The 13,490-nt window shown below is 42.0% G+C and overlaps 2 protein-coding genes across 4 annotated transcripts in view; both read right to left on the bottom strand.

Moving 5' to 3' along the window:
- LOC143808873 (uncharacterized) overlaps window positions 1-13,490 on the bottom strand; it is a 623,474-nt gene that overhangs the window by 366,655 nt on the left and 243,329 nt on the right. The gene's annotated exons all lie outside the window — the stretch shown is intronic.
- LOC143808895 (uncharacterized) lies at window positions 8,363-12,062 on the bottom strand. Its single transcript, XM_077292075.1, has one exon. The coding sequence runs from the start codon at window positions 10,827-10,829 to the stop codon at window positions 8,829-8,831; it is 2,001 nt and encodes a 666-aa protein (XP_077148190.1). The 5' UTR covers window positions 10,830-12,062; the 3' UTR covers window positions 8,363-8,828.

Below are 13,490 nucleotides of genomic sequence, written 5' to 3'. Positions count from 1 at the left end.
GCTGATTTCTTTAAAGAGGCTGTTACTCTTAAAAACCGTTTTAGGAGCAAAGGCTAACCTAAAAAGCTATTTTGTGATGCCTTTACAAAGGTCAAAACTTTTACACAAAAGAAATGCATCGAGAAAATAAAATCTAAGGACAGCATGCCAGATAAGTCCTCCGATGTAGTGAACTGGAGTTTCATCACTACTTTTAACGAATCCCACGCCACTATATGTCATTTGATTAAAAAGCATTGGTTTATACTTAAAGGGACCCTATATCATCAATGCACATACCTGCACAACCTAGAATGATCTTTCCAAAAAATTGTACCGTCAGGAATCTTGTCGCCCCCAGCAACACAACTCTCAAATCCTCATCTTCTTGCACAACCTGGATATGCCCTAGACCAGTTTGTTTTGCATGCAGGACCCCTACGTGCCTGTGCTGTGCTTCCATATTGAATGGGACAGTTTAATAAGATATATTATTAGAGGTATTTAGTATATAAGTAATCACCGCCGAACTCTAATGAATAATTATATAAAACTTCAAACTTTATTATATAGTTTAAAAATACTGGTGAATATAACCCAACACCAATACACAAAATATAAAAGCTATAGAGGCACCCAGGGAAGGTGCCTGACCCTATATATACAGCCTGTTGTGAACTATAGATCTTGGCTCCCTCTTGTGGTCATTAGCGGTATGGCAATTGGAGTTTCTTTCCCCAGGTTGGCACTCACCTGCTTCGTTTGGTCTGGGTGTTACTATATTAACTTCCTGGATTCTCAGTATTGTGCCTGGATTCGTTGTTATCAGACCTTGTCTGTTTTCTCCTGTCTCCTGATTTTGCAAGATAAGCTAAGTCCTGCTTTCTTATTTTTGTGCATCTGAATTTCTCTTATTTTGTTCCAGCTTTGTTTAAAATGTGATTCCTGTTTTTTGCTGGAAGCTCAAGGGAGGCTGTTATCCTCCCCCCACACCGTTAGTCGGTGCGGGGGTTCTTGGATATTCAGTGTGGATATTTGGTAGGGTTTTTGCTGACCGTATAAGTCATCTTTCTATTTTCTGCTATTAGTCAGTGGGCCTCTCTTTGCTAAATCTAGTTCATTCTTACGTTTGTCATTTCTTCTTACCTCACCGTTATTATTTGTTGGGGGCTTGTATTATAACTTTGGGGTTCCTTTCTCTTGAGGCAAGAGAGGTCTTATTTTCTCTGAAAGGGTTAGTTAGTTCTCCGGCTGGCGCGAGACGTCTAGAACCAAAGTAGGTACGTTCCCTGGCTGCTGCTAGTTGTTTGTGCTAGGATCAGGTATACGGTCAGTCAAGTTACCACTTCCCTATGAGCCGGTTTTTGTGTTTGCAGACTTAGCTGGTACTCCTGAGATCCTCTGCCATTAGGATCATAACAGTAATCCAGGCCTACAAAAGTGCATTGCTGAAGCGAGACTATAAGAAAAGAAGTCTGAGGTTTTTTTTTTTTTTTTTTCTTCCTCCCCTTTATCTCTGAGTGGCTTGAACCTCTGCTGCAGACATGAATGTTCAGACTCTGATTACTAGTGTGGATCAGCTTGCTGCACGTGTGCAGGGCATTCAAGATTTTGTTATTAGCAGTCCTATGTCAGAACCTAAGATACCTATTCCAGAGCTGTTCTCTGGAGATCGATTTAAATTTGGGAATTTTAGGAATAATTGTAAATTGTTTCTATCTTTGAGACCTCGTTCGTCTGGAGACTCAGCTCAACAAGTTAAAATTGTTATCTCCTTCTTGCGTGGCGACCCTCAGGATTGGGCCTTTTCATTGGCGCCAGGAGATCCGGCATCGGCAAATATTGATGCGTTTTTTCTGGCGCTCGGATTGCTTTATGAGGAGCCCAATCTTGAAATACAGGCAGAAAAAGCATTGCTGGCTATTTCTCAGGGCCAGGATGAAGCTGAGGTGTACTGCCAAAAATTTCGGAAATGGTCCGTGCTCACTCAATGGAATGAGTGTGCTCTGGCCGCAAATTTCAGAAATGGCCTTTCTGAAGCCATTAAGAATGTGATGGTGGGTTTTCCCATTCCTACAAGTTTGAATGATTCTATGGCTCTGGCCATCCAGGTTGATCGGCGGTTGCGGGAGCGCAAAACTGCTAATCCTCTGGCAGTGTTGTCTGAACGGACACCTGACTCAATGCAATGTGATAGAATCCTGACTAGAACCGAACGGCAAAATCATAGGCGTCAGAATGGGTTGTGTTTTTACTGTGGTGATTCTACACATGTTATCTCGGCAAGCTCTAAACGGCCATCAAAGGCTGTTAGTCCTGTCGCCATTGGTAATTTGCAGCCTAAGTTCATTTTGTCTGTGACTTTGATTTGCTCATTATCTTCCTACCCTGTTATGGCATTTGTGGATTCAGGTGCTGCCCTGAGTCTTATGGATTTATCATTTGCCAAGCGCTGTGGTTTTGTCCTAGAGCCTCTAGAAAATCCTATTCCTCTTAGAGGAATTGATGCTACGCCATTGTCGGAGAATAAACCGCAGTATTGGACACAAGTGACCATGTGCATGTCTCCTGAACATCGGGAGGTGATTCGTTTTCTTGTTTTGCATAAAATGCAGGATTTGGTCGTTCTGGGTCTGCCATGGTTACAGACCCATAATCCAGTTTTGGATTGGAAGGCTATGTCCGTGTCAAGTTGGGGTTGTCAGGGAATTCATTGCGATTCCTCGTCGGTGTCTATTGCTTCTTCTACTCCTTCTGAAGTCCCTGAGTATTTGTTGGACTATCAGGATGTATTCAGTGAGTCCAGGTCCAGTGCCCTTCCTCCTCATAGGGACTGTGACTGCGCTATTGATTTGATTCCTGGTAGTAAATTTCCTAAGGGACGATTATTTAATCTGTCTGTACCTGAGCATGCCGCGATGCGTGCTTATATTAAGGAGTCTTTGGAGAAGGGACATATTCGTCCATCCTCTTCCCCTCTTGGTGCGGGATTTTTTTTTGTGGCCAAGAAAGACGGCTCTTTGAGACCGTGTATAGACTATCGGCTTTTGAATAAAATCACTGTCAAATTTCAATATCCTTTGCCACTATTGTCGGACTTGTTTGCCCGGATTAAGGGTGCCAAGTGGTTCACCAAGATAGATCTTCGCGGTGCGTACAACCTTGTGCGCATTAAGCAGGGAGATGAATGGAAAACTGCGTTCAATACGCCCGAAGGTCATTTTGAGTACTTGGTGATGCCTTTTGGGCTTTATAATGCCCCCTCAGTGTTTCAGTCCTTCATGCATGACATTTTCCGGAAGTATCTGGATAAATTTATGATTGTTTATCTGGATGATATTCTGGTTTTCTCTGATGATTGGGATTCTCATGTAAAGCAGGTCAGGATGGTGTTTCAGGTTCTGCGTGATAATGCTTTGTTTGTGAAGGGCTCAAAGTGTCTCTTTGGAGTGCAGAAGGTTTCCTTTTTGGGTTTTATTTTCGCCCCTTCTACTGTGGAGATGGATCCAGTCAAGGTCCGAGCTATTCATGATTGGACTCAACCCACGTCCGTTAAGAGTCTTCAGAAGTTCTTGGGTTTTGCTAATTTCTACCGTCGTTTTATTGCTAATTTTTCTAGCATTGTAAAACCTTTGACGGATATGACCAAGAAGGGTTCTGATGTTGCTAATTGGGCTCCTGCGGCCGTGGAGGCTTTCCGGGAGCTGAAGCGCCGGTTTACTTCTGCGCCTGTTTTGTGCCAGCCTGATGTCTCACTTCCCTTTCAGGTTGAAGTAGACGCTTCTGAGATCGGTGCAGGGGCTGTTTTGTCGCAGAAAGGCTCTGGTTGCTCTGTGATGAGACCATGTGCTTTTTTTTCTAGGAAGTTTTCGTCTGCTGAGCGGAACTATGATGTTGGTAATCGGGAGTTGTTGGCTATGAAGTGGGCATTTGAGGAGTGGCGTCATTGGCTCGAGGGAGCTAAGCATCGTGTGGTGGTCTTGACTGATCATAAAAATCTGATGTACCTCGAGTCCGCTAAACGCCTGAATCCTAGACAGGCTCGTTGGTCGTTGTTTTTCTCCCGTTTCGACTTTATGGTTTCGTACCTGCCTGGCTCAAAGAATGTGAAGGCTGATGCTCTTTCTAGGAGTTTTGTGCCTGACTCTCCTGGAGTCACAGAACCAGCGGGTATTCTTAAAGAGGGAGTAATCTTGTCGGCCATTTCTCCTGATTTGCGACGTGTGTTGCAGAGATTTCAGGCTGGTAGACCTGACTCTTGCCCACCTGACAGACTGTTTGTTCCTGATAAATGGACCAGTAGAGTTATTTCCAAGGTTCATTCCTCAGTGTTGGCAGGGCATCCTGGGATTTTTGGTACCAGAGATTTGGTGGCTAGGTCCTTTTGGTGGCCGTCCCTGTCGCGGGATGTGCGATCTTTTGTGCAGTCCTGTGGGATTTGTGCTCGGGCTAAGCCTTGCTGTTCTCGTGCCAGCGGGTTACTTTTGCCCTTGCCCGTCCCGAAGAGGCCTTGGACGCACATTTCCATGGATTTCATTTCAGATCTTCCGGTGTCTCAAGGAATGTCTGTCATCTGGGTGGTCTGTGATCGTTTTTCCAAGATGGTCCATTTGGTGCCCTTGCCTAAGTTGCCTTCCTCTTCCGATTTGGTTCCTTTGTTCCTTCAGAATGTGGTTCGTTTACACGGCACTCCTGAGAATATCGTGTCTGACAGAGGATCCCAGTTTGTGTCCAGATTCTGGAGATCCTTTTGTGCTAGGATGGGCATCGATTTGTCATTTTCATCTGCCTTTCATCCTCAGACTAATGGCCAAACTGAGCGAACTAATCAGACGCTGGAGGCTTATTTGAGATGTTTTGTTTCTGCGGATAAGGATGATTGGGTTACTTTCTTGCCACTGGCTGAGTTTGCCCTTAATGATCGGGCAAGTTCCGCCACCTTGGTTTCGCCATTTTTCTGCAACTCTGGTTTTCATCCGCGGTTTTCCTCGGGTCATGTTGAACCTTCTGACTGTCCTGGGGTGGATTCCGTGGTGGATAGGTTGCAGCGGATTTGGAATCTTGTGGTGGACAACTTGAAGTTGTCACAGGAGAAGGCTCAGCGCTTTGCCAACCGCCGCCGCGGTGTGGGTCATCGACTTCGTGTTGGGGATTTGGTTTGGTTGTCTTCTCGGTATGTCCCTCTGAAGGTTTCCTCTCCTAAATTTAAGCCTCGCTTTATTGGTCCTTATAAAATTTTGGAAGTCCTTAATCCGGTGTCGTTTCGTTTGGATCTTCCGGTGTCGTTTGCCATTCACAATGTGTTCCATAGGTCTTTGTTACGTCGGTACGTGGTGCCTATGGTTCCTGCTGTTGAGCCTCCTGCTCCGGTGTTGGTCGAGGGCGAGTTGGAGTATGTGGTGAAGATCTTGGACTCTCGTCTCTCTAGACGGAGACTTCAGTATCTGGTCAAATGGAAGGGCTATGGTCAGGAGGACAATTCCTGGGTGGTCGCCTCTGATGTTCATGCGGCCGATTTGGTTTGTGCCTTTCACGCTGCTCATCCTGATCGCCCTGGTGGTCTTGGTGAGGGTTCGGTGACCCCTCCTTAAAGGGGGGGTACTGTTGTGAACTATAGTTCTTGGCTCCCTCTTGTGGTCATTAGCGGTATGGCAATTGGAGTTTCTTTCCCCAGGTTGGCACTCACCTGCTTCGTTTGGTCTGGGTGTTCCTATATTAACTTCCTGGATTCTCAGTATTGTGCCTGGATTCGTTGTTATCAGACCTTGTCTGTTTTCTCCTGTCTCCTGATTTTGCAAGATAAGCTAAGTCCTGCTTTCTTATTTTTGTGCATCTGAATTTCTCTTATTTTGTTCCAGCTTTGTTTAAAATGTGATTCCTGTTTTTTGCTGGAAGCTCAAGGGAGGCTGTTATCCTCCCCCCACACCGTTAGTCGGTGCGGGGGTTCTTGTATATTCAGTGTGGATATTTGGTAGGGTTTTTGCTGACCGTATAAGTCATCTTTCTATTTTCTGCTATTAGTCAGTGGGCCTCTCTTTGCTAAATCTAGTTCATTCTTACGTTTGTCATTTCTTCTTACCTCACCGTTATTATTTGTTGGGGGCTTATATTATAACTTTGGGGTTCCTTTCTCTTGAGGCAAGAGGTCTTATTTTCTCTGAAAGGGTTAGTTAGTTCTCCGGCTGGCGCGAGACGTCTAGAACCAACGTAGGTACGTTCCCTGGCTGCTGCTAGTTGTTTGTGCTAGGATCAGGTATACGGTCAGTCAAGTTACCACTTCCCTATGAGCCGGTTTTTGTGTTTGCAGACTTAGCTGGTACTCCTGAGATCCTCTGCCTATCTTACCCTGCCTGACAGCGGAGGTTGGCACCCTATAACCTGCGCACTGGCGCCCCCACTTGTCGACGGCTCTCCCTATATGCCCTGAACGCGTTTCCTCTCCACTGAGCTTCGTCAGGAGTAAATTAGCAGATCATAAACAGGAGTACTTAGCTGATATTTCCATTAATAGATATGGCCCAGGCATGATGGCCGGAGCTCCCGAGTGTGTGAATACTGGAGTATATGATACATCATTTGCCATATTATGTGGACATTTGGATAGAGGATTTGATGTGTCATTTTTTTGAATTGGGGAATATACTCAACTGTTTTTGAATGGTAAACGACCCTTATTATAAGGGTGGCGGTTTTTGGAGCATTTGGTATTTAAAGTGCTATTGAGCTTAGTTAATTTTTGGCTAATATAGTGTGGTCTTTTTGTGATACGCTGTTATAAGAGAGTTGGTATTACATCTATTAGAGAATATATCTCATCTATCCATTTATTGTATAGAAATTGAAGTAATTAACAATATCAAACTTAAATAATCTGCTCTCTATTCCTTTTTTGCTCCTTCCCTCAATTCTTGACCCAAATGCATGTCTAGAAAAGTATATATTTTGTATCTTAGTTCATATGTCTATATTTTCTGAGAATAGCAGTGTCTCATTAATACTCATCTCTATGTGAATGCCTTGCTACACCTGTTTAGGATATATCCTTGTAGATCTAGTTACAGATTTAACTAGCTTTTAGATTTATATAGCAATCAGACATCAAGATTTGAGGCTATATTCCTGCAGATCTAGCTAGAGATGGAGGCATCTGCGTAGCAATTAGCTATTATTATCCTCTGTATTCAGATCAAATAGAGACTAAAGGTATATTCTAATTCTTCATTATCCATCTTTTCACCCTTATATTGTATCTTTTTCACTCCCTAGCCACTGATAGAGACATTCAGGGCATATAGGGAGAGAAGTCGACGAGTGGGGGCGCCAGTGCGCAGGTTATAAGGTGCCAGCCTCCGCTGTCAGGCAGGGTAAGATAGGCTGTATATATAGGGTCAGGCACCTTCCCTGGGTGCCTCTATAGCTTTTATATTTTGTGTATTGGTGTTGTGTTATATTCACCTGGTATTTTTAAACTATTTATATAATAAAGATTGAAGTTTTATATAATTATTCATTAGAGTTCGGCGGTGATTACATATTGAATGGGACACAGGAATTCAAGTCCCGTACTACAGGTGCCAGCTTCAAAATCAACTGCAATCCTGCTAAGTCATTTATTTGAGTGTGGTTGTGGTTTGCAGAACATTGGTCGGACGATACAGACGATGCACGCTAGACTCAACAAGCACCGTCAAAACATCCGTAATGGGTTCATGCTACATAGTCTCTCTAAACACTTCTCCTTAGTGCATCAAAAGAATCGGAATACATTAAAACGTAGTCATCGACCAGATTCCAGATGATTGGCCTGACCGGTATAACAATCTAATAAGAAGGGAGAGTTTCTGGATTTTTAAGGTTGGCACACTGGCCCCTGAAGGGTTGAAACTCACTATTGAGAAAATTCCGCAATATATGCATGCTGCTCATAATATATTATGTGTCTATTTTATGTGCACTGTTCTTATTTGTCTTTTAAACTTAGATTGTTTTTAAAATGATGTGTTTTATTTTGTATCATCCCTGTTATATTCCTTTAGTGGAGCCTTGATTGGCCCGTTTTAACTACGTAGGCGGTCTGTGGAATGGTTTCTGATTGCTCAGAGGCTGCCTTCCCTTTATATAGTTTCCCCACCCCCTCTACCTATAACTGCCACCTGAGGAAGACGGAGCTATTGTGAAACGCGTTGTAGAAACTAATAAGTGAAGATTTTATATCAGCTCACCGTCTCGCATGCGCTCCTATGACCATTTTTTTGTCCCCTCTCAAACTAAATTTTAGTCACATCCCACCATTTTCTGACGAATGGGTTCTGACAAGAGAATCATAGTTCATTATAAAACACTTGCAACGCCACGAACATGGCTTCTCTCCATTCTGACTTTTCTCAATTTGTCTAATTTGTCTTTAGTGAGAAACCTGTTCTTACAGGAGGAGAATATAGAGAGCTCTTCTCTTCTATGGAAATTCTCTCATGTCTGACCTGATATACTTGTAAAGCATCTCCCCCATTCAGAACACCAATGTGGCTTCTCTCCTTTGTGACTTATTTTTATTTACCTTACTCATTTATATTGCATCATCACATTCTGCAGCTCTCTACAAACATCATCACTGTCCCCATTGGGGCTCACAATCTAAATTCAATGTCTTTGGCATGTGGGAAGAAACCCAAGCCATGATGGGGACAAGACAAAAACCTTGTGCACATGTCATTTTGTGGTTATAAATCAAAGTACTCCAGCACGGCAAGGCTACAATGCTAACCACTGAGCCATCTATTGAGCCACTGAAGTTTACAAGATCTGTTATCAGCATAAAACATCACATATTATGAACAAGAATATGGCTTTTATCCTGTGTGAACTCTCTTATGTTTATTAAGGGAACATTTAACTGCAAAACATTTCCCACAGTCTGAACATGAATACGGCTTCTCTCCTGTGTGACTTCTCTGATGTATAACAAGATTTGCTTTACTTGAGAGACTTTTTCCACATTCTGAGCATGAATATGGCTTCTCACCTGTGTGAACTATTCCATGTCTAACAAGCACAGATTTCTTTATAAAGCATTTCCCACATTTTGAACATGAATATGGCTTCTCTCCTGTGTGAATTTTCTGATGTGTGGTAAGATATGATTTATCTGCAAAACATTTCCCACATTTTGAACATGAATACGGCTTCTCTCCTGTGTGACCTCTCTGATGTGCGGTAAAATGTGATTTATCTGCAAAACATTTCCCACAGTCTGAACATGAATACGGCGTCTCTCCTGTGTGAATTTTCTGATGTGCGGTAAGATGTGATCTATGTGTAAAACAATTCCCACAGTCTGAACATGAATACCGCTTCTCTCCTGTGTGAATATTCTGATGTGCGGTAAGATGTGATTTATCGGCAAAACATTTCCCACAGTCTGAACATGAATATGGCTTCTCTCCTGTGTGAATTTTCTGATGTGCGGTAAGATATGATTTATGTGTAAAACATTTCCCACATTTTGAACATGAATATGGCTTCTCACCCGAGTGAACTTTTTCATGTGCAACAAGAAGACAAATTTTTTTAAAACTTTTTCCACACTCGGAACATGAATGCAGCTTTTTTACAGTGTGACTTCTCTGATGTTGAACAAATATATTAAATCTTGTAAAAACCTTTCCACATACTGAACATACATACGGGTGATTTTTCTCATGTGCGACTAGAAGTGATTTATGTGTAAATCGTGTTTCACATTTTGAACATGAATACGGTTTCTCTTCAATGTGACTTCTCTCATGTGTGATAAGATGTGATTTATCTGTAAAACATTTCCCACAGTCTGAACATGAATACGGCTTCTCTCCTGTGTGAATCTTCTGATGTGCGGTAAGATGTGATTTATCTGCAAAACATTTCCCACAGTCTGAACATGAATACGGCTTCTCTCCTGTGTGACTTCTCTCATGTGTAACAAGATTTGATTTCTTTTTATAACATTTCCCACAGTCTGAACATGAATACGGCTTCTCTCCTGTGTGAATTTTCTGATGTGCGGTAAGATGTGATTTATCTGCAAAACATTTCCCACAGTCTGAACATGAATACAGCTTCTCTCCTATGTGAATTTTCTGATGTGTGGTAAGATATGATTTATGTGTAAAACATTTCCCACAGTCTGAACATGAATACGGCTTCTCTGCTGTGTGAATTTTCTGATGTGCGGTAAGATATGATTTATGTGTAAAACATTTCCCACATTTTGAACATGAATACGGCTTCTCACCCGAGTGAACTTTTTCATGTGCAACAAGAAGACAATTTTGTTTAAAACTTTTTCCACACTCTGAACATGAGAGCAACGTGTGACTTCTCTGATGATGAACAAATATATTAAATTTTGTAAAATCCTTTCCACATACTGAACATACATACGGGTGATTATTCTCATGTGCGACTAGAAGTGATTTATGTGTAAATCGTGTTTCACATTTTGAACATGAATACGGTTTCTCTTCAATGTGACTTCTCTCATGTGTGATAAGATGTGATTTATCTGTAAAACATTTCCCACATTCTGAACATGAATACGGCTTGTCTTCTGTGTGACTTCTTCTGTGTGTAAAAAGATCCGAGTTTTTTGAAAACTGTTTTCCACATTCCTCACATTGAAATCTTGTTCTGTCTTTCAGACCTGTATATGTGGTGACAGTCAGAGCTTGGTCAGGGGACAGTTCCTCTGGATTTGGCGGATTATATGACAAATCTGCAGTGTGTCCTGGACGTACATTAAGGGTGATGAGGTTTTCTTCTGAAGAGGGTGGCACAATTTCTTCACCTTCTGCTTTATTATTTAGCAAAAACATGAAGTTTCCTTTACAGTACTTGTTTCGATTTTCTGTTAGAAAAAAATAATGAAATCCATTTTTCAATCCTGTTAAACAACATAATTACATACATTTAGAATACCTCCATTAGTCTGGATTTACTCAGGACTTATGGGTGCCAAAGTGGATTAAACATGAAAAGAGAATGACACCTTTTATATTTATATCTCTTTATAATTCACTACAGAATCCAGTGCTATAACGCTTTGTATAAACACTCCGAAAAGGATTTGTGTCTGCAGTGAGTGATTGCGTTACTTACATAAACCTCGACTAAATCCAGCCTGTATTCTGCCTACACAGATTCTCTGCACCAACTGGGCAGAACTTTCATAAATCAACATATTGAATGTTCAACCTATCGAATCCTCAAATCGAGCCATGACACCCATCTGACCTAAGAGCAGAGCAGAGATGACGCGGCACATTCAGAAGTACAGGCCCATTCCCAGGTGCTATTAATTACAATAGGGCCCATGAATCATACAGTAACTGTACTGCCCAGGGTTCAGTTACGTCTCTCCATGCTCAATGTCACATCAGTCTGGAGATGAAAATTGGAAAGACACCATGATTTAATATTATCAACAATCTCATTTACCAAGATATTGTGAGATGAGATATACCAGACATCTGAAGCTGAATCCTTGGCCACCTCATGGTTTGTAAAGCCTAACTGCTGAACAGCTAAGACCACACATTAATGTAATGTCCTGCTCCTGACCATTGCAGCCGATCACAGAGCTCCACACTCAGTAGAAAGCAAAACATCATGGCTTCCTGGCCAGAGATCAGACTAGAAGCCTTTTTTTTTTTTTTTTTTTTAAGAAAATGAAGCAAAGCCAGATATCCATCCTAAAGGTGACTACCAGAAGACCGGCCACCAAAGAGAGATTATGTGTAGAGTATAGGAGAGTGGAGCTCTGACTGCTTCAGATACCAGGGACATCAGAGGGACAAGGTGTCACAATGCGTGCGGAGAATTCAGGAGATCCTGCATCATATAATAGATGTAGAAAATAACCATGGCCTCTGTTTTCAGCTCTCATTATTAGGACCCTTCCTACAAGAGACACACAAGCCGGTCCCAGGCCGGATACAGCTCTTACACAAAGCAAAGTACAAGCATGTACTCATGTGGTTGTATCAGTCACAGTCCTGCAGTGAGAGCCGGAATCAGAGACAGTGTCAACTGAATTTTCAACAAAAAACTCAAAAAACCTACAATAATTCTGTGGCCAGGAGTTCAATCGTATACCTCCTCCAATAATGTTGTCCACATCTAAAGGACCATTCAGGAAACTCCCACATATATATAATACAAGAGAACGGAGTAATAAGATCCCAAAACTCATATTTAAAAATAGTACAAATTTTTATTAAACCAATAATTACAACTTAGATCACAATACAAAACAGGCACATAGCCAAAAATGAGGTGTGGAGGACCCTAATGGTATGCATGGGGAATAGGAGGGAAAGAATCATAGGATAACACCCTGGATTGCTGAATAGATATGCGCTGATCACGTTATGGGTATATGCCACAATCCCACAGTCTCAAGTGACTCAGTACAAAGTCCACTAAACCATCAAGACTATTGTACTCAGAAATCCAATATCCCAATGTCATATGTAACAGCGCAATTGCTAACATAAGTATATCAGCTTACCCATAATGGTGAATGATTCCCTCCGGTTCCACAGGCGGCCCCCTCTATTCAGCAATCCAGGGTGTTATCCTATGATTCTTTCCCTCCTATTCCCCATGCATACCATTAGTGTCCTCCACACCTCATTTTTGGCTATGTGCCTGTTTTGTATTGTGATCTAAGTTGTAATTATTGGTTTAATAAAAATTTGTACTATTTTTAAATATGAGTTTTGGGATCTTATTACTCCGTTCTCTTGTATTATACAGTGTCAACTGAATGCGTGTTTTTTTTAATTATTTTATTTCTATCAATATTTATGCACTCAAGTCTCTAATGAGCTAGCCCAGGTCCCCTTGATGAAACCACATGGACCAGGGATCGTCTCACCGCACTCCTGTGGTCATAATGCTACTCAGACAAAACAGGGTGAGTGTAAATCAGTGTGGCAATGCTTTATTGAACTACAAGAGGCAGATAACACATAGAGCAGTCACAGCAAAATACCCCAAGATGGTGCACATTACAGAGCCTCACCCTTCCGCTGACTCACCAGGATGACAGCTGTTACTTCAGAGCTCCCAGGGTCGACTACCTCACCTGTGGCACGCACACAGAGAGGAGGTCACGACAAGCTTAGGAAGTTGACAGTCTATTCAGGTATAAGGCCAGTTGACCCAAGGGTCACAACCTTGCTTCTCCGAACATCTCCATGGAGCCAGGTGACCGGCAGGTTCCAATCTTGGCTTTCTCCAAATGTATCCATGCTTCAGTGATGAAAAAAGTGCCGCAACTTGGGTAAAAGTTCAATTTATTTAGACAAATCCATTAAAATCCTTGTTTCATAGTGGTACAGTAAATAATGGAGTACATGATGCAACCAACGTGCTTCGACCTGTTAAGACCATAACAGGTCGAAGCGCATTGGTTGCATCATGTACTCCATTATTTACTGTACCACTATGAAACAAGGATTTTAATGGATTTG

The sequence above is a fragment of the Ranitomeya variabilis genome, chromosome 2, assembly GCF_051348905.1.
Source record: "Ranitomeya variabilis isolate aRanVar5 chromosome 2, aRanVar5.hap1, whole genome shotgun sequence".
NCBI classification, from domain to species: domain Eukaryota; kingdom Metazoa; phylum Chordata; class Amphibia; order Anura; family Dendrobatidae; genus Ranitomeya; species Ranitomeya variabilis.
This window is presented reverse-complemented; position numbering and strand designations above follow the sequence as displayed.

Bases quoted from the DNA above. Each gene is read 5' to 3' on its own strand.
- LOC143808895 (XM_077292075.1), bottom strand. From the start codon at position 10,829: ATGTTTTTGCTAAATAATAAAGCAGAAGGTGAAGAAATTGTGCCACCC.